Here is a 21,610-nt window from a genome sequence, read left to right on the forward strand (position 1 = left end):
ACCTGCAACCCCAAGCTCGTTTGATATGACCACCTGCAACCCCAAGCTCGTTTGATATGACCACCTGCAACCCCAAGCTCGTTTGATATGACCACCTGCAACCCCAAGCTCGTTTGATATGACCACCTGCAACCCCAAGCTCGTTCTATACGACCACCTGCAACCCCAAGCTCATTCTATATGACCACCTGTAACCCCAAGCTCATTCTATATGACCACCTGTAACCCCAAGCTCGTTCTATATGATCACCTGTAACCCCAAGCTCGTTTGATATTTAACAAACATCAAAATGATCCAAACAACAAGCTGGAACGAGCTTGGGGTTACAGGTGGTTGGATGTGGTTGGATGTATCCTGAGGACCACAGAGTACCTTCCAGACCATGTCATCAAACAAGTCTCACCCCTTTCTCTTTTTACCTTTTCTCTTTGTAAAACTCAGGTCATCTGGAGTCCTTCCTCAGTGCTCTGCTGAAAAATGCCCTAAAGCGGCAGCATTTTGGGTTCACCAGCATGAGGGAAGGGGCACACCTTGCGGTTATGGTGCACAACAAGATTGTGGGACAAAAGAGAACAAGGGACACTGAAAAAACACAAAAAAACAGTAATGACACAACCACCTCATTCTTCTCTCTGCAGATTCTCAAAACACAATACAAAAACATGGCCCCAAAAATCCATGCCAAGAGCTTCTATTGGCAAGAATGATCTGTCAAAGTCAATGGGCAGGGTGAGGTTTACAGATAAGTCTTTGAGATGAGAAAAGGGTTTTGTGTTATTGTGTATGAGAACGATTCTCAAAATAAGCTCCTATTCCTCTAAAAAATATGTCCCTCATTGTCCCTAAAAAATGCACTAGTGTGTCTCTAAACACTTATGTCCCAATCGGTTGACACCTTTACCAACAATGGCATGTTGCCCTACATCACTTCCATACATTTTTACAATGGTAACACCATAACCATGTCTTTTCAAGAGTACAATTCTTCTGCAAGAGGCCCCAACAGTTGGTGCTTAAGGTCTATGAGGCCGACACCACTTCTGTCGTGACTGAGCCTGGTTAATATGACCTGATGACTCCTCCAGTCTCCCAGCAGAACTCTGGAAACACTGAAACAAGGAAGAAGAAGTGGAAGAAGGACAGGAAGAGGCCCCAGCCACAAGCAGCTAGAGAGCAGCAAGGCCCAGTCAAAGGCAGGGAGGAAGTGGTGGGTGTGGCTAGACTGTATGCAGATGTTCCTCTGCCAGAGACTCATCTTATACGGCAACACCCCCATTGAACTCAAGCCCTGGATTAAAGCTACTGGAGCTGCCTGATGGCCATGAAGCAGATGTCACCATGGACTGTCATCACGTACTGTATGAAGGAACCAATGTGTTACCTAATATTGTTTAGACATGTGTAAAGAATACAATGTGTTACTCAGCAAACTGGATGTAGTTTATCACAGTGCCATCCGTTTTGTCACCAAAGCCCCGTATACTACCCACCACTGCGACCTGTATGCTCTCGTTGGCTGGCCCTCACTACATACTCATCGCCAAACCCACTGGCACCAGGTAATCTATAAGTCTTTGCTAGGTAAAGCCCCGCCTTATCTCAGCTCACTGGTCACCATAGCTACACCCACCAGTAGCACGCGCTCCAGCAGGTATATTTCACTGGTCATCCCCAAAGTCAACACTTCCTTTGGCCACCTTTCCTTCCCGTTCTCTGCTGCCAATGACTGGAACCAATTGCAATAATCACTGAAGCTGGAGTCGTATATCTCCCTCTCTAACTTTAAGCATCAGCTGTCAGAGCAGCTTACCGATCACTGTACCTATACACAGCAAATCTGTAAATAGCACACCCAACTACCTCATCCCCATATTGTTATTTATCCTCTTGCTCTATTTCACCCCAGTATCTCTACTTGCACATCATCATCTGCACATCTATCACTCCAGTGTTAATGCGAAATTGTAATTATTTAGCCTCTATGGCCTATTTATTGCCTTACCTCCCTACTCTTCTACATTTGCACACACTGTACATACATTTACATTTTTCTATTGTGTTATTGACTGTATGTTTGTTTATGTGTAACTCTGTGTTGTTGTTTTTTTTGCACTGCTTTGCTTTATCTTGGCCAGGTCGCAGTTGTAAATGAGAACTTGTTCTCAACTGGCCTACCTGGTTAAATAAAGGTGAAATAAATAAAACATTTGTAGTATGTTGAACTATACTGTATATACTATACTATTGTCTTTCCAATGTGCTTCTGCTTAATGATGACTGAACCTAATATACAGGCAAAGAAGGATTTGTCTTGCTGGCCTAACAGCAGCCAAGAGAATGGTTGCCTTACAATGGCAAGCCCCACACACTCTGCCATGTCAGCAATTTCCTCATTCATAGACATTGCTCAACTTGAACTGTCCATCTCTCAACTGCATGATGCAAAATCAGACAATATTGACATTTGGAATACAACTCGACAGCTTAAAATCACTACTTTGACACTGTATGTACTCAAGTAAGGTCCTGTGGAGGGAAGTAGGTGGGAGGATGCATGTGTATTAGTGGAATCTCTGTTGGTTTGTGTCTTTTTTTCCTGTTAAACCCCCCCAAAAGGTACAAAATGTAAAACTAAACTATATTATACTATACTTGTTCTTCCACTAGTGTTGCAATTATTGTTTTAGCTAAATAATATACATACATATCTACAATATTCTAATATACATACTGTAGGTTAAGAGCTAGCCTCATCTACCAGTGAGGTTAAGGCTTGTGGCTGAGGATAGTTTAGAGCTAGCCTCATCTACCAGTGAGGTTAAGGCTTGTGGCTGAGGATAGTTTAGAGCTAGCCTCATCTACCAGTGAGGTTAAGGCTTGTGGCTGAGGATAGTTTAGAGCTAGCCTCATCTACCAGTGAGGTTAAGGCTTGTGGCTGAGGATAGTTTAGAGCTAGCCTCATCTACCAGTGAGGTTAAGGCTTGTGGCTGAGGATAGTTTAGAGCTAGCCTCATCTACCAGTGAGGTTAAGGCTTCTGGCTGAGGATAGTTTAGAGCTAGCCTCATCTACCAGTGAGGTTAAGGCTTGTGGCTGAGGATAGTTTAGAGCTAGCCTCATCTACCAGTGAGGTTAAGGCTTGTGGCTGTGGATAGTTTAGAGCTAGCCTCATCTACCAGTGAGGTTAAGGCTTGTGGCTGAGGATAGTTTAGAGCTAGCCTCATCTACCAGTGAGGTTAAGGCTTGTGGCTGTGGATAGTTTAGAGCTAGCCTCATCTACCAGTGAGGTTAAGGCTTGTGGCTGAGGATAGTTTAGAGCTAGCCTCATCTACCAGTGAGGTTAAGGCTTGTGGCTGAGGATAGTTTAGAGCTAGCCTCATCTACCAGTGAGGTTAAGGCTTGTGGCTGAGGATAGTTTAGAGCTAGCCTCATCTACCAGTGAGGTTAAGGCTTGTGGCTGAGGATAGTTTTGAGCTAGCCTCATCTACCAGTGAGGTTAAGGCTTGTGGCTGTGGATAGTTTAGAGCTAGCCTCATCTACCAGTGAGGTTAAGGCTTGTGGCTGAGGATAGTTTAGAGCTAGCCTCATCTACCAGTGAGGTTAAGGCTTGTGGCTGAGGATAGTTTAGAGCTAGCCTCATCTACCAGTGAGGTTAAGACTTGTGGCTGAGGATAGTTTAGAGCTAGCCTCATCTACCAGTGAGGTTAAGGCTTGTGAGGGCTACAGTTAGTTTGAATGCTGATAGGCTCCATTAAAACATTTGTATGGTCATTATTGAATCACAAAAGATGTTGAACAACAAATACTGTACTTACACAACCCTTACATAAGTCTGGTTAACTGTCTATGGACATGGCCTTCAGAATGTTTGTTCCAGTAAGGCAAAATCACTGTTTCCCATAAAGCCATGTTTTCCAGGGGCGAAATGGGAAGGTCAAAATCAATTTCTACACCTCGGGAGCATGCCAGGGTTTAGCCCATATTACCTTACCAACTAAACAAAACATTAAAACGTTTTCTTGCATTTGAGAATTGAAAGTCAATATTCCTGCCTTAATGTTCAAGATTCACTCAGTGACGATGAGGTAGTTGAAATGCAGGGCAAAGAACACCACAGGAATATTTTTGATAGATATTGTCTGGCTGCTTCAATATTGTAAAACATACCTGATGATAATATTCCCAGATAACAATGAACTAAAGAGTAGATGAGTAAATATGAACCAGAGGCACTTTATTTAATGATGGACAATCATGAAACCATGACTCTGTAAATAATTTGAGCAAACTATTGACAGGGATTATTCATTTACATGTTCGTCCAACCAGTAGCCATCACTTTCCGTAAGCTGAGATCAATATGGGCAAAGAGGCAAAGTCATGACCCCATGTATACACTGCTGATGAAAACCAACACTACCTGGGCTAAGTCTACTATGACCAGCACACTTAACAGTGATTTGATCCCATGTATACACTGCTGATGAAAACCAACACTACCTGGCTAAGTCTACTATGACCAGCACACTTAACAGAGATATGATCCCATGTATACACTGCTGATGAAAACCAACACTACCTGGCTAAGTCTACTATGACCAGTACACTTAACAGTGATATGATCCCATGTATACACTGCTGATGAAAACCAACACTACCTGGGCTAAGTCTACTATGACCAGCACACTTAACAGAGATATGATCCCCATGTGGTAAATAGTGTCTTTTTATTTTCCGTCCAATATGCTCATTGGATGTTCTGTGTGTTCATCAGCTGTTCATCCCAAACTGGATAAGGTTACAAGGGCCCCGAGTTCTGAAACGAGAAGATGGTACAGGAATCAGTGTGTGAATATGTCCTGAAGATCAGGTGGCATTGCAGTTGGGCTCCGTTCCAATTTTCTCCCTCACTCCAATCCCTAGGCCCTTATTATCTCCACTGGCTAGTCAGAGATCACAGGGGGGCTTTGAAAGGGAATTGATCCTAACAATCCACCATGATCTGTGAATGGGAGTGAGCATGGGCATAGGATAGGGATGTGAGCGAGTGATTGGATATGAATCAGGTAAACGTTGTTTCAGAGATATAACTAATTCAGGCATGTCATCTCTCCAACCCAGATCCCGTTACGACACGTCTTGGAGGATGAAAGGCTATTAAGGGTGTAGTAAGACTGGCAGTCATAATGAACTGATTCTCTGTTTCTGTAACATTCTCTGGTACGGCCCTTCGTGTCTCCGTTTATGAGATGTGGAGGTGGTTCACAGAAATCCTTGGGCTCTAGGAAGACATGAGTGAGGTCATAAAAGTACTAGTGATAAAATGTACCCAGCTGCTTTCATTCCCAGCAAGAATAGCAAACTTTCCAGAAATCTTCCCTACCCTTTCTGAAATGCTTTATTTTGCTTAATATTGTGTATGAGTTGTAGATAATTGTAAATCTACTTTAAACAATAAATAACTTGGTTGTGTTGCATTATTTTCCCAATGTGCTAAATCAATACAAATACAATTTACCGTCACAAAGTGGAAAGGAGTGACCCCACTGTCCATTGGTTGATCAGACGACCTCTGATTCCCCATTCAGAACGTGTCTAGCGTTGCTGCACTCAAACTGTAGCCTGTGTCCATACGTCATGGTGCTGTTGTTTTGGAGAACTCCTAACACATTCACATTATTATTATTAAAATATATATTTTTGAATTTTACCCCCTTTTTCTCCCCAATTTCGTGGTATCCAATTGTTAGTAGTTACTATCTTGTCTCATCGCTACAACTCCCGTACGGGCTCGGGAGAGACGAAGGTCGAAAGCCATGCGTCCTCCGAAACACAACCCAACCTAGCCGCACTGCTTCTTAACACAGCGCGCATCCAACCCGGAAGCCAGCCGCAATGTGCAAGTAGAGATACTGGAGGGCAAAGGAGAAACAAATAAAAAAATGAATAACAATATGGGGATGAGGTAGTTGGATAGGCTATTTACAGATGGGCTATGTACAGGTGCAGTGATCTGTGAGCTGCTCTGAAAGCTGATGCTTAAAGTTAGTGAGGGAGATATGAGTCTCCAGCTTCAGTGATTTTTGCAATTCGTTCCAGTCATTGGCAGCAGAGAACTGGAAGGAAATGTGGCCAAATGAGGAATAGGCTTTGGGGGAGGACCAGTGAAAGATACCTGCTAGAGCGCGTGCCACGGGTGGGTGCTGCTATGGTTACTAGTGAACTGAGATAAGGCGGGGCTTTACCTAGAAAAGACTTATAGATGACCTGGAGCCAGTGGGTTTGGCGACGAATATGAAGCGAGGTCCAGCCAACGAGAGAGTACAGGTCACAGTGGTGGGTAGTATATGGGGCTTCGGTGACAAAACGGATGGCACTGTGATAGACTGCATCCAATTTGCTGAGTAGAGTGTTGGAGGCTATTTTATAAATGACATCTCCGAAGTCAAGGATTGGTAGGATAGTCAGTTTTACGAGGGTATGATTGGCAGCATGAGTGAAGGAGGCTTTGTTGCAAAATAGGAAGCCGATTCTAGATTTAATTTTGGATTGGAGATGCTTAATGTGAGTCTGGAAGGAGAGTTTACAGTCTAACCAGACACCTAGGTATTTGTAATTGTCCACATATTCTAAGTCAGAACCGTCCAGAGCAGTGATGCTGGACAGACGTGCAGGTGCAGGCAGCGATCGGTTGAAGAGCATGTATTTAGTTTTACTTGCATTTAAGAGCAGTTGGAGGCCATGAAAGGAGTGTTGTATGGTATTGAAGCTCATCTGGAGGTTAGTTAACACAGTGTCCAAAGAAGGGGCAGAAGTATACAAAATGGTGTCGTCTGTGTAGATGTGGATCAGAGATTCACCAGCAGCAAGAGCGACATCATTGATGTATACAGAGAAAAGGCCCGAGAATTGAACCCCTGTGGCACCCCCATTGAGACTGCCAGAGGTCCGGACAACAAGCCCTCCAATTTGACACACTGAACTCTGTCTGAGAAGTAGTTGGTGAACCAGGCGAGGCAGTCATTTGAGAAACCAAGGCTATTGAGTCTTCCGATAAGAATGTGGTGATTGACAGAGTCGAAAGCCTTGGCCAGGTCGATGAATACGGCTGCACAGTATTGTCTTTTATCGACGGCGGTTATGATATCATTTAGGACCTTGAGCGTGGCTGAGGTGCACCAATGACCAGCTCGGAAACCAGATTGCATAGCGGAGAAGGTACGGTGGGATTCGAAATGTTTGGAGATCTATTTGTTAACTTGGCTTTCGAAGACCTTAGAAAGGCAGGCTAGGATAGATACAGGTCTTTAACAGTTTGGGTCTAGAGTGTCTCCCCCTTTGAAGAGGGGGATGACTGCGGCAGCTTTCCAGTCTTTGGGGATCTCAGACGATACGAAAGAGAGGCTGAACAGGCCAGTAATAGGGGGTACAACAATTGCGGCGGATAATTTTAGAAAGAGAGGGTCCAGATTGTCTAGCCCCACTGATTTGTAGGGGTCCAGATTTTGCAGCTCTTTCAGAACATCAGCTATCTGGATTTGGGTGAAGGAGAAATGGGGGAGGCTTGGGCAAGTTGCTGTGGGGGGTCCAGGGCTCTTGACCGGGATAGGGGTAGCCAGGTTGAAAGCATGGCCAGCCGTAGAAAAATGCTTATTGAAATTCTCAATTATCGTGGATTTATCGATGGTGACAGTGTTTCCTAGCCTCAGTGCAGTGGGCAGCTGGGAGGAGGTGCTCTTATTCTCCATGGACTTTACAGTGTCCCAGAACTTTTTGGAGTTAGTGCTACAGGATGCAAATTTCTGTTTGAAAAAGCTAGCCTTTGCTTTCCTAACTGCCTGTGTATATTGGTTCCTAAGTTCCCTGAAAAGTTACATATCGCGGGGGCTATTCGATGCTAATGCTGTACGCCACAGGATGTTTTTGTGCTGGTCGATGTTTTTGTGCTTGGTTCACTCAGGTCTGGAGTGAACCAAGTGCTATATCTGTTCCTGGTTCTAAATGTTTTGAATCTTTTCAAATTCCTCAAGATACTCAAAAAGTTCTACAGCTGCACCATCGAGAGCCCCCTGACTGGTTGCATCACTGCCTGGTATGGCAACTGCTTGGCCTCCGACCGCAAGGCACGACTGAGTGTAGTGCAAATGGCCCAGTACATCACTGGAGCCAAGCTTGCTGCCATCCAGGACCTCTATACCAGGCGGTGTCAGAGGAAGGCCCTGAAAATTGGCAAAGACTCCAGCCACCCTAGTCAAAGACAGTTCTCTCTGCTACCATGCGGCATGCGATATCGGAGCGCGAAGTCTAGGTCCAAGAGGCTTCTGAACAGCTTCTACCCCCAAGCCATAGGACTCCTGAATATCTAGTTAAATGGCTACCCAGACTATTCGCATTGCCCCCCCCCCCCCCTCCCCTCTCCACACCACTGCCACTCTCTGTTGTCATCTATGCATAGTCACTTTAATTAACTCTACCTACATGTACATACTACCTCAACTAACCGGTGTCCCCGCACATTGACTCTGTAGCGGCACCCCCCTGTAATATTGTTATTTTTTACTGCCCCTCTTTAATTAATTTCTTGTTACTTTTATCTCTTATTCTTATCAGTATTTTTTTAAACTGCACTGTCGGTTAGGGGCTCGGAAGTAAGCATTTCACTGTAAGGTCTACCTACACCTGTTGTATTCGGCACATGTGACTAATACAATACAATTTGATTTGATTTTGATTTGAATTAAGCAGCTTAGTTTTGTTGTTTGGCTACTTGAAGAGAACTAGAGCCTTCCAATGTCTTCCAATCCTTTGTGGAAAAGTGTTCATCTAATTCTACTGAACGAAGACCTGAAACGAGTATAACATTCACATACCATAGAACATTCTATTTCTGCATTCTGAGATTGCGTTGTTTCCCGCTACTTGTTGATTTCAGTAGCACATCCCCATATCGGATTTTATTTTTTACTTGGCAATTGTTACGTTCCCCAGTTTCTGTGTTGTTTTGGGTTTGTATGTGTTTGTATGTGTGTATTTCAGGAAATTACTTCCTGGATTCTAAGCAGCTGATTGGTCGGCCCCATCGATGATTGGAGCTCTGAACCCTCCCTCTCATCAGGGGAAACAGCTGTTTTCAATTACCAACTCCTTCTCCAGCTGGATAAAAGCCAGTGTTCCTGTGTCAGGAAGCGAACGCTTCTTTGAAGTCCTGTGTTGGTTGTTGCCCAGTGACAGTTCTGTTGACAGTGTTTTGTAGCTGCTACTTCTAAAGTATGTGTATGCTAATAGGACTCAGTGTTGTTGATTATTGAAATTGTTCCCTAAGTTTGTATTATTCTGTTTAATTTGTTCCCAGGGGGGGAAGGGGAAGGTACCTTGGGAGTGTTTAGGCAAGAGCCCTGCGGGCATACATAACCTGTAGTATTTACTGTCTATGCACACTAGGTAAGACCTGGATGGACCACCCCCTGTATTTTGGTTAGCGCGCCAGGAGGTTCTAAAAGGTTAGGTAAGTAGTGGGTAGGAGAGGACTCAAACTCCATCCAGACCCTTTTACCCACATTACCGTGTTATGGAAATAAATTCCCTGTAAACGGATATAGTCTCCTTCATCCTTACCCGCACCTACAATCACATACCTCTTTCACTCCACGGGGACTTGAGTTGTAGCAGGGTGTTGCGTTCCCTCCAAGATGTGTAAGTAACACATGTCAGTTAAGAACAAATTCTTATTTACAATGATGGCCTACACCGGGCAAACCCGGACGACGCTGGGCCAATTGTGCGCCGCCCTATGTGACTCCCTACCACTGCCTGTTGTGATACAGCCTTGAATTGAACCTGGGTGCTGCCTCAAGCGCTGAGATGCAGTGCCTTAGACCGCTGCACCACTCCGGAGCCCCTCATGCAAGGGTTTGTCCAATATTAGCCTATCAACTAAATAGCCTATGAATTAAATGTTTGCTTGCATATAATTGGTGAATATTCCTGCCTTAATGTTCAGGAATACATGGCAAGGAACATCACAGGGACATTTTAATAGATATTGTCAGGCGGCTTCAGTTTCGTGTAAAATACTTGATGAAACTCCCAGATGAACTAAAGACTAAATGAAATAAAACACATTCATGTTGTACAATCAAATAAATATGGATGTGTTTGTTCAAGACAGTTTCCAGTAATCACTTCCAGTAAGCTGAGGTCGCCAGAGGCAAGAAGAAAAACATGACCAACTGAGACATTACTTATGCTGTCCTGAGACGCTGGAGAAGATCTACTCTAGTAGCTATAGGTGGATGATAAGAGACAACTGATTTACAAGAACAATGACAGGTGATACTGACCTGAGAAATAGTTTGTCAGCTTTAATGTGTATTTGTTAGGTTAACATCTGTAAATCATCTTATTCTGCTTTGTAAAGACTCATGGAGACAACGTGTCATCTCTTTTCCACAACTTTGTCTTCCTTGATAAGGACAATCATAACAACAGTTGTTCACTTATTACACCTTCAGATAATGAATCACACAGCTGGGAGATACAGGAGAATATTCACACATTATAGAGCGTGTTGGTCTAATCCTGAATGCTGATTGGTTAAGACCGCATTCCAGCCGGTGTCTATTCCACAAGCTACCACCGGCTAAATCTATGATGTTAAAATGCCTATTTACTCTGTTCCAACTGACTGCACAATCCACTGTCGCATCAGCCCAGCCAGGCAATTTATAAACTTGATAGGATATTCACACAATCACATCACTTTGTACTAATACAACAAATGTACTATTTTAGTCTAGCTGTACTGTCATTATAGTGAAGCTGAGACTGATATGATTTGAAAGATAATGTTATTTTTTTACAATGATGATAAAATGTCAAATGTTGAAAAAGACACTACATGTATTCCATTACTGGATGGCTCACATTTCTTCTAAACCTAAATTAAACAAGCGACAAAGACACCACAAAAGCAAATGAGTCGTCTCCTTGCATATAAAGGTGGCTTTGTAAGGATTCTTGAATTTGATGGAGGGAACATCATGACTCTGTAGGAATGAAATCACATGACAAGATAATCAGTCTGTGGAGTAACACTGCTGATCACTACTACTATAGATCAGAGTCTGTGGAGTAATACTGCCGATCACTAATACTATAGATCAGAGTCTGTGGCGTAATACTGCTGACCACTCCTACTATAGAGGATATTAGACAGTGTTTAACCATGTGACCTTTTATCTGTGTGCCAATGATTAGAGAAATGATTACTGCTTGATGTGATGTTATACACCAACATGTTTCTGTTATGCTTCACTGATAAGCCATCACTCACTGTTCATATTACTGTTTATAATACTTTTTATAATACTGTTTATAGTACTGTTTACAATGCTTTTTATAATTCAGTTTATATTATGGTTCATAATACTGTTTCTATACTTTTCATAATTGTTTATAATACTGTTGATAACTGTGTATAATACTGTTAAAATACTGTTCATAATACGGTGTATAATATTTGACTTCAGACATTTGCTCTGCCTTCACTCCTACTACAGGTTTGTGATTTTTAGGACATGCCATTCTCCTTGTTAATTTAACTTACCCATTATGTTCATCATCTACCTACGATGGCTACCTAAAAAGCAAAGAACAAATTATTTTGGTTATACAGTCAGAAGGTTACACATAGTGGCCTCATTGAATATTATCAAACAGGTTGATTGAATTTTTTAAAATTAAAATCAATCAAAATGAGAAAATACTATCCATTTCTATTGTATTAATCTACAGTAGATGGCTCACAGGGCATCCTGGACTTATGCATTCCATATATTAGATGATGTTAACCTGTTAATGTTGAGAGAATGGCTATCTTACACTGATGGGTGTTCCTTTACATGATATGAACTTACATATAGGTATGTGTTCTCCATACTGTATCGCTCCATCATCACACTTCACCTCAAATTTTTTTATATTCCGTAGAAAACGTTTGTATTCATGGTAATATCCCTTTTTGCAATGAAGAGTCTTTTTTTCACCGTGCGCAATACTCTCTTTCTTGGGTAAATTCTGTAGATTGTACTCTGCATCAAAAATGGAAATCTCACAAGGCCCTGATGGAAATGAAACCCAGTAATTCATTATTTTATTCCCTTAGTGTACAGTACATATTCATACATTTATATAGTCATATACACTTGACATGTAGATATAACACCATGTTCAGACCAGTTGAAAAAAATGAACTTACTTCTGCACGTTGGAGGGGTCTGCCATTCTCCATTCAGACATGAGATGCTGCCAGTGAAACTCAGAGTATACCATCTGCTGCATTTGTAGGACACCTCTGTAATAACATCTTCAACATCTCTCTTTTCCTTGGTGTAATCTCCATTAGTAATAGGAGGGGGATCAGGACAGCTTGCTAGATTAAACAGGGATCATAATACCGTACCATGAAAATACAGATACAGTACCAGGATAGTACAATACCATGAAAATACATTACAATGTTACAGTACCATGATAATACAGTAGAATACCATGATAATACAGTATGATAATACCATACCATGATAATACAGTACCATAGACGTAAGACTTACATTTACACTCAACTGGCATGTGCCATTCTCCATTCTTGCAAGTTGCTTTTCCTCCAGGGCCTTTGTATGGGCTAATGCATGTATAATCTATTTGGTTCCCACTTTTACTCTTAGTACTTTTAAAATGTGCTACTTTTTACTTTTACTTGAGTAGTATTTTACACCAGTACTTTTACTTCTACTTGATTACAATTTCATTAAAGTAATTGTACTTCTACTTGAGTAGGATTTTACAGTACTCTTTCCACCCCTGCTGTACAGTAATACACAGTGACACACCTGTCTATTCCTCCTTATATCCTCAATATGATGCATGCTCCCTTTATTTCTGGGAGAAACAATGGCATGAAACATTACAGAACGCATTTTGTGACACATCGTTCAGTTAACAGTGCACTTAGAGGACCTGTTCTACAAAGCATTTACCAAATCATTACATTTTGGCCAAGCTGTCAGTTTGGTAAAAGCACTGAACAGAGCAAAATCTGGAAAAGCAAATCGGAGCAAAATGAGTGAATGTTCATGCCATTACCAATTCCACACCAAATCATCAAATAGGGAATAAAACAATAGGCTAAAATCTGATGCTTGATCTTTCCAGTAGCCTTAAACCTTCTGGATCAGTGTCTTGACTCTGATTTGTGGTTTTAAATCCGGTTTTACAGTTGTAACGCTGAGTTTCTCTCAATTGACCCCTCTGCCAGTGGTAGGGAAAACTCACAAGAGAGTCACGTGGATCACCATATGTTATCCCTACAATGATACAGATGTTTAATGTTAGCATGAATCATACCGCAACCGACTAGGTATCCCCCTTTCCTTTTTTCTCTTGACCTGTACAGTAATACACAGTGATTCAACTATGTATATTGTACACCAATACACTCTCAATATATAACACTACAATATACTCCAGTATGAACATACCTTCACCATCTGTTGTAGAAGATGACCACTTTCCATGCTCTTTGCATGTTATCAACAATCAGTTCCAAACTGCCTCTGGAAGCAATGTCAGTACAAGAACTGTTTGTCGGGAGCTTCATGAAATGGGTTTCCTTGGCCGAGCAGCCTAAGATCACCATGTACAATGCCAAGCGTCGGCTGGAGTGATGTAAAGCTCACCACCATTGGTCTCTAGAGCATTGGAAATGTGTTCTCTGGAGTCATGAATTACGTTTTACCATCTGGTAGTCTGACGGACGAATCTAGGTTTGGTGGATGCCATGATAACACTACCTGCCCCAATGCATAGTGGCAACTTTAAAGTTTGGTGGAGGAACAATAATGGTCTGGGGCTGTTTTTCATGGTTTGGGCTAGGCCCCTTTATTCAAGTGAAGGGAAATCTTAATGCTACAGCATACAATTACATTCTAGACGATTCTGTGCTTCCAACTTTGTGGCAACAGTTTGGGGAAGGCCCTTTCCTGTTTCAATATGACAGCGAAATGTCAGTATAAAGACAAAGTGGAGTCACAATTCAATGGCTCAGACACGAGACGTATGTGGCTGGGTCTACAGACAATCACGGACTACAAAAAGAAAACCAGCCACTTCACGGGCACCGACGTCTTGCTTCCAGACAAACTAAACACTTTCTTTTTCCGCCTTGAGGATAATACAGTGCCACCGACGCAGCCTACTCCCAAGGACTGTGTGTTCTCCTTCTCCATGGCCGACGTGAGTAAGACATTTAAATGTGTTATCCCTCGCAAGGCTGCCGGCCCAGACGACATCCCTAGCTGCGTTCTCAGATGCTTCAAGATGGCCACTATTGATCCTGTACCCAAGAAGGCAAAGGTAACTGAACTAAATGACTATCACCCCGTAGCACTTACTTCTGTCATCATGAAGTGCTTTGAGAGACTAGTCAAGGATCATATCACCTCCACCTTACCTGTCACCTTACCGCCCCAATAGGTCCACAGAAGATGCAATCGCCATCACACTGCACACTGCCCTATTCCATCTGGACAAGAGGAGTTTGAAAAACAGCTTCTATCTCAAGGTCATCAGACTGTTATACAGCCATCACTAACACAGAGAGGCTGCTGCCTACATTCAGACTTGAAATCATTTGCCACTCTAACAAATGGATCACTAGTCACTTTTTATTAATGCCACTTTAATAATGATGTTTACATATCTTGCATTACTCATCCCATATGTAAATACTGTATTTTATACATCTATTGCATCTTGCCCAGTGTCACGCCCTGGCCTTAGTTATCTTTGTTTTCTGTATTATTTTAGTTAGGTCAGGGTGTGACATGGGGGATGTTTGTGTGTATTTGTCACGTCTTGGGTGGTTGTAGTGTCTAGGGGGTTTTGGTAGAGTTTATGGGGTTGTGTTTAGTGTAGGTGTCTAGGTATGTCTATGGTTGCCTGAATGGTTCTCAATCAGAGACAGCTGTCTGTCATTGTCTCTGATTGGGAGCCATATTTTAGGCAGCCATAGGCATTAGGCAGGTTGTGGGTAATTGTCTATGTCTAAACGTTAGTAGCTTGTGTGTGCACTTTCGTTTGTAGCTTCACGGTCGTTTATTGTTTTGTTAGTTTTGTAAAAGTGTTTCGTTCGTGTTCATCTTCGTATAATAAAAAGGAAGATGTATTCACTTCACGCTGCGCCTTGGTCCACTCATTTCACCTAAAGACGATCGGGACAGAATTACCCACCATACCAGGACCAAGCAGCGTGTCAAGCAGCAGCAGGAGCAACATACACAGGATTCATGGACTTGGGAGGAGATACTGGATGGTAAGGGACCTTGGGCACAACCGGGAGAATATCGCCTCCCTCGTGAAGAGCTGGAGGCAGCTAAAGCCGAGAGGAGGCGATATGAGGAGGCAGCACGGAAGCGAGGCTGGAAGCCCGCGAGTCAAACCCAAAAATGTATTGGGGGGAGGCTACAACGGAGTGTGGCGAAGTCAGGTAGGAGACCTGCGCCAACTCCCTGTGCTTACCGTGGAGTGCGAGAGTACGGGCAGACACCGTGTTATGCGGTAGAGCGCACGGTGTCTCCTGTATGGGTGCATAGCCCGGTGCGGTACATACCAACTCCTCGTATCGGCCGGGCTAGATTGGGCATTGAGCCAGGTGCCATGAAGCCGGCTCAACGCGTCTGGTCTCCAGTGCGTCTCCTCGGGCCGGCATACATGGCACCAGCCTTACGCATGGTGTCCCCGGTTCGCCAACACAGCCCAGTGCGGGTTATTCCACCTCCCCGCACTGGTCGGGATACGGGGAGCATTCAACCAGGTAAGGTTGGGCAGGGTCAGTGCTCAAGGGAGCCAGTACGCCTGCACGGTCCGGTATATCCGGCGCCGCCTCCCCGCCCCAGCCCAGTACCACCAGTGCCTACACCACGCACCAGGCTTCCAGTGTGTCTCCAGAGCCCTGTTCCTCCTCCACGCACTCGCCCTATGGTGCTTGTCTCCAGCCCGGTACCACCAGTTCCGGCACCATGCACCAAGCCTCCTGTGCGTCTCCAGAGTCCTGTGCGTCCTGTTGCTGCTCCCCGCACTAGCCTTGAGGTGCGTGTCCTTAGCCCGGTACCACCAGTTCCGGCACCACGCACCAGGCCTACTGTGCGCCTCAGCCGGCCAGAGTCTGCCGTCTGCCCAGCGCAGTCTGCGCTGTCCGTCTGCCCAACGTCGCCTGCACTGCCCGTCTGCCCAACGCCGTCTGAGCTGTCCGTCTGCCTAGCACCGTCTGAGCCGCCCGTCTGTCCTGAGCCTTCAAAGCCGCCCGTCAGTCAGGAGCCGCTAGAGTCATCCGTCAGTCAGGAGCCGCTAGAGTCGTCCGCTAGTCAGGAGCAGCCAGAGCCGTCCGCCAGTCAGGAGCAGCCAGAGCCGTCCGCCAGTCAGGAGCAGCCAGAGCCGTCCGCCAGTCAGGAGCAGCCAGAGCCGTCCGCCAGTCAGGAGCAGCCAGAGCCGTCCGCCAGTCAGGAGCAGCCAGAGCCGTCCGCCATTCAGGAGCAGCCAGAACCGTCCGCCAGTCAGGAGCCGCCAGAGCCGTCCGCCAGCCAGGATCTGCCAGAGCCGCCAGTCAGCCAGGATCTGCCAGAGCCGCCAGTCAGCCAGGATCTGCCAGAGCCGCCAGTCAGCCAGGATCTGCCAGAGCCGCCAGTCAGCCAGGATCTGCCAGAGCCGCCAGTCAGCCAGGATCTGCCAGAGCCGTCAGTCAGCCAGGATCTGCCAGAGCCGTCAGTCAGCCAGGATCTGCCAGAGCCGTCAGTCAGCCAGGATCTGCCAGAGCCGTCAGTCAGCCAGGATCTGCCAGAGCTGCCCCTCAGTCCGGAGCTGCCCCTCAGTCCGGAGCTGCCCATCAGTCCGGAGCTGCCCTCTGGGATGGTCTTCAGTCCGGGACTCGCTGCAAGGGTCGCCGTTTCAGAGGCGCCACCAAAGCGGGTATTGACTATGGTGGAGTGGGGGCCACGTCCCGCACCCGAGCCGCCGCCATAGGAAGGCCCACCCGGACCCTCCCCTTCTGTGTCAGGTTTTGCGGCCGGAGTCCGCACCTTTGGGGGAGGGGGGGGGGGTACTGTCACGCCCTGGCCTTAGTTATCTTTGTTTTCTGTATTATTTTAGTTAGGTCAGGGTGTGACATGGGGGATGTTGTGTGTATTTGTCTCGTCTTGGGTGGTTGTAGTGTCTAGGGGGTTTTGGTAGAGTTTATGGGGTTGTGTTTAGTGTAGGTGTCTAGGTATGTCTATGGTTGCCTGAATGGTTCTCAATCAGAGACAGCTGTCTATCATTGTCTCTGATTGGGAGCCATATTTTAGGCAGCCATAGGCATTAGGCAGGTTGTGGGTAATTGTCTATGTCTAAACATTAGTAGCTTGTGTGTGCACTTTCGTTTGTAGCTTCACGGTCGTTTATTGTTTTGTTAGTTTTGTAAAAGTGTTTCGTTCGTGTTCATCTTCGTATAATAAAAAGGAAGATGTATTCACTTCACGCTGCGACTTGGTCCACTCATTCACCAGAAGACGATCGTGACACATACGCCGCTCGGTCATTATTCATCCATATATTTATATGTACATATTCTTATTCCATCCCTTTACTTAGATTTGTGTGTACTAGGTAGTTGTTGTGGAATTGTTAGATTACTTCTTAGATATTGTTGCACTGTCGGAACTAGAAGCACAAGCATTTCGCTGCACTTGCAATAACATCTACTAACCATATGTATATGAACAATAAAATTGGATTTGAAAAACACAGTGCGCAAAGTGAGGTCCGTAAAGAAAGGGCTTATCAAGATCGGTATGGAAGAACTTGACTGGCCTGCACAGAGCCCTGACCTCAACCCCATTGAACACCTTTGGGATGAATTGGAATGCCGAATGCGAACCAGGCCTAATCACCCAACATCAGACCTCACTGATGCTCTTGTGGCTGAATGGAAGCAAGACCCTGCAGCAATTTTCCAACTAGTGGAAAACCTTCCCAGTAGAGTGGAGGCTGTTATAGCAGCAAAGGGGGGACCAACACCATATTAATATAAGGGCACAAGTCGAGACCCATATGCAGACACAGGAGGCAGATGGTTGAGCTCCGATATTTATTTTAACCCAAGGGATAGGCAAAAGGCAGATCGGGTACAGGTGAGAGTTCATAAACCAGGTCAGAATCCAAACACTACAGGGCGTTAGACAGTCTTGAGGTCAAGACAGGCAGGGATTCAGTAACCAGGTCCGACTCCAAACAGTACAAGGCGTTAGGCAGGGTTGAGGTCAGGGCAGGAAGAATGGTCAGGCAGGCGGGTTTGGTGTCAGGACAGGCAAGGGTCAAAACCAGGTGGACGAGGAAAAACAGAGACTGGGGAAAAATAGGAGCGAGGAGATAAACGCTGGTTGACTTGGCAAACAAGACGAACTGGCACAGAGAAACAGAAAACAGGTATAAATACACCGGGGATAATGAGTGACACCTGGAGGGGGAGGAGACACGCACGAGGACAGGTGAAACAGATCAGGGCATGACATTTAACGGTTTTGGAATGTGATGTTTGACAAGCAGTTGTCCACATACTTATGGTTTCAAGCAGACCACTGTGCCCAAGAACGCCAAGGTAATCTGCCTAAATGACTACCGCCTCGTAGCGCTCACATCTGTAGCCATGAAATGCTTTGAAAGGCTGATCATGGCTCACATGAACACCATCATCTCAGAAACCCTGGACATACTCTAATTCAAATACCACCCCAACAGAGCAACAGATGACTGCCCTTTCCCACCTGGACAAAAGGAACACTTATGTGAGAATGCTGTTCATTGACTACAGCTCAGCGTTCAACAACATAGTGCCCTCCAAGTTCATCACTACGCTTAAGGTCCCTGGGACTGAACACCTCCCTTTGCAACTGGATCCTGGACTTCCGGAGAGGAGCCGCCCCCAGGTTGTAAGGGTAAGCAATAACACATCCGCCACACTGACCCTCAACACGGGGACCCCTCAGGGGTGCGTGCTTAGTCCCCTCATGTACTCCCTATTCACCCAAGACTGTGTGGCCACGCATAACTCCAACACCATCATTAAGTTTGGTGACGACACATGATGGTAGGCCTGATCACCGACGATGATGAGACAGCCTATAGGGAGGAGGTCAGAGACCTGGCAGTGTGGTCCCAGGACAACGACCTCCACCTCAATGTGAGCAAGACAAACAAGCTTATTGTGAACTACAGGAAAATATTTGGCATGGGCTCTCAGATCCTCAAAAAGTTTAACAGCTGCACCATTCAGAGCATCTTGACTGACTGCATCACCGCTTGGTGCGGAAACTGCATGGCACCCAACAGCAAGGCGCTACAGAGGGTGGTGATTATGGCCCTGTACATCACAGAGGAAGGTCCAAAAATGTGTCAAAGTCTCCAGCCACCCAAGCCATAGACTGTTCTCTCTGCTACCGCACGGCAAGCGTTAACACACACTTTCACACTCACCACATACACTGCTGCTTCTGTGTATTATCTATCCTGTTGCCTAGTCACTTTACCCCTACCTACAGTATACTGCTGCTTCTGTGTATTATCTATCCTGTTGCCTAGTCACTTTACCGCTACCAACAGTATACTGCTGCTACTGTGTAATATCTCTCCTGTTGCCTAGTCACTTTACCCCTTCCTATGTGTACATAACTACCTCAATTATCTTGCATCCCTGCACATCAACTTGGTACAGTTGCTCCCTGTATAGAGCCATGCAATTTTTTACTCGTTTTATCGTTATTTGTTATTAACTTTGTACTCCATTTGTCACTTTCTATTTTCATTTGACTTTTTATCTTTAAATCTACATTGTTGAAAAAGGACCCGGAAGTAAGCATTTCACTGTTAGCCTACACCTGTTGTTTACCAAGCATGTGACAAATAAAATGTGATTTGATTTGAGTATGAACATACGTTCACAATCTGTTGTAGAAGATGACCATTGTCCGTCCTCTTTGCATGTTATTGTATTTTCAGTCTGACGCGAGAAAGAGTTCCAGAATCCTGAGGTACAGGTCACCGTTACCCTTTCATCAGGCAAGAACAGATTTCTGTCAGCAGGTGTGTAACTGGTTCCTCTTGTTGGTAGCAATGTGCCTTAGGCTGGCTGCAAGGAGGCATGAGGACTGCACATGTGGCCAGGGCAATAAATTGCAATGTCCGTACTGTGAGACGCCTAAGACAGCGCTACAGGAAGACAGGACGGACAGCTGATCGTCTTCGCAGTGGCAGCGTCTTCGCAGCGTCTTCGCTGTTTTGTTGCGGTTCAGTTTCACCAGGGGTGGTGGTCGGATTTGCGTTTCTCGTCAAAGGAATGAGCATTACACCGAGGCCTGTACTCTGGAGCGGGATTGATTTGGAGGTTGAGGGTCCGTCATGGTCTGGGGCGGTGTGTCACAGCATCATCGGACTGAGCTTGTTGTCATTGCAGGCAATCTCAACGCTGTGCGTTACAGGGAAGACATCCTCCTCCCTCATGTAGTACCCTTCCTGCAGGCTCATCCTGACATGACCCTCCAGCATGACAATGCCACCAGCCATACTGCTCATTCTGAGCGTGATTTCCTGCAAGACAGGAAGAGTCCGGATCTCAATCTCATTGAGCACGTCTGGGACCTGTTGGATCGGAGGGTGAGGTCTAGGGCCAATCCCCCCAGAAATGTCCGGGAACTTGCAGGTGCCTTGGTGGAAGAGTGGGGTAACATCTCACAGAAAGAACTGGCAAATCTGGTGCAGTCCATGAGGAGGAGATGCACTGCAGTCCTTACTGCAGCTGGTGGCCACACCAGATACTGACTTTTGGTTTTGAACCCCCCTTTTGTTCAGGGACACATTATTCCATTTCTGTTAGTCACATGTCTGTGGAACTTGTTCAGTTTATGTCTCAGTTGTTGAATCTTGTTATGTTCATACAAATATTGACACGTTATGTTTGCTGAAAATTAACACAGTTGACAGTGAGAGGACATTTCTTTTTTTGCTGAGTTTATGTATAACAAAAAAAAACATGGGTTATGATGGGGTACAACAGCTGAGCTAAGTTCATGAAGCATTTACAAGTAATATTTTTGAAGAATCAATGGGTATACATCATTAATTAAAAGTCCAAATATAGATGTAGAAATTGCAGAAGGCCCCTTTGAAATGGCAAGTTATATTTTAAATAAATAAAATCCCCACAACACAGGTGAGCTTTGGTTTATGTGCGGTCCTGTCTCCTGCTGTTTGGCAGGGGTACAGGGGTACAGGCCATTCCCTGACCAAGGGGGCAAGGAGTGCCTCTCAGTCCCCATCATCCGTTCAGATACTGTGCCCCTTTTCATGTTCCTGAACAGACAAGCATCAACCCCCTTGGCCATTGACCATGAGCTCTGTTTACCAGGCTGTGTGAGCCTTTGCCCATGGTCTTTGCCACAATCAACTGTATGTATCCTCAGACCAATCTTGAAAATGCAGATGACAATGCATTCTTGTGATGTTGATCAGCTTGTTAGACAGTATTT

The 21,610-nt window shown here is 45.0% G+C and overlaps 1 protein-coding gene across 7 annotated transcripts in view; it reads right to left on the bottom strand.

Annotated features, from left to right (window-relative positions):
* Positions 1-21,610, bottom strand: part of LOC120055015 (coagulation factor XIII B chain-like) — a 126,071-nt gene that overhangs the window by 38,855 nt on the left and 65,606 nt on the right. For 2 of the 7 annotated variants that reach the window (XM_039002856.1, XM_039002855.1), the window contains exon 16: positions 11,915-12,118. The exons of 3 other annotated variants lie outside the window; for them this stretch is intronic. In XM_039002856.1, the coding sequence (XP_038858784.1) occupies positions 11,915-12,118 (204 nt within the window). Of the gene's footprint in view, positions 1-4,709; positions 4,816-10,829; positions 11,045-11,604; positions 11,638-11,914; positions 12,119-21,610 lie in introns of those variants that run through there. 2 more of the 7 variants (XM_039002858.1, XM_039002857.1) reach the window with 2 other exon arrangements.

This window comes from Salvelinus namaycush, chromosome 10, assembly GCF_016432855.1.
Source record: "Salvelinus namaycush isolate Seneca chromosome 10, SaNama_1.0, whole genome shotgun sequence".
Lineage (NCBI taxonomy): Eukaryota > Metazoa > Chordata > Actinopteri > Salmoniformes > Salmonidae > Salvelinus > Salvelinus namaycush.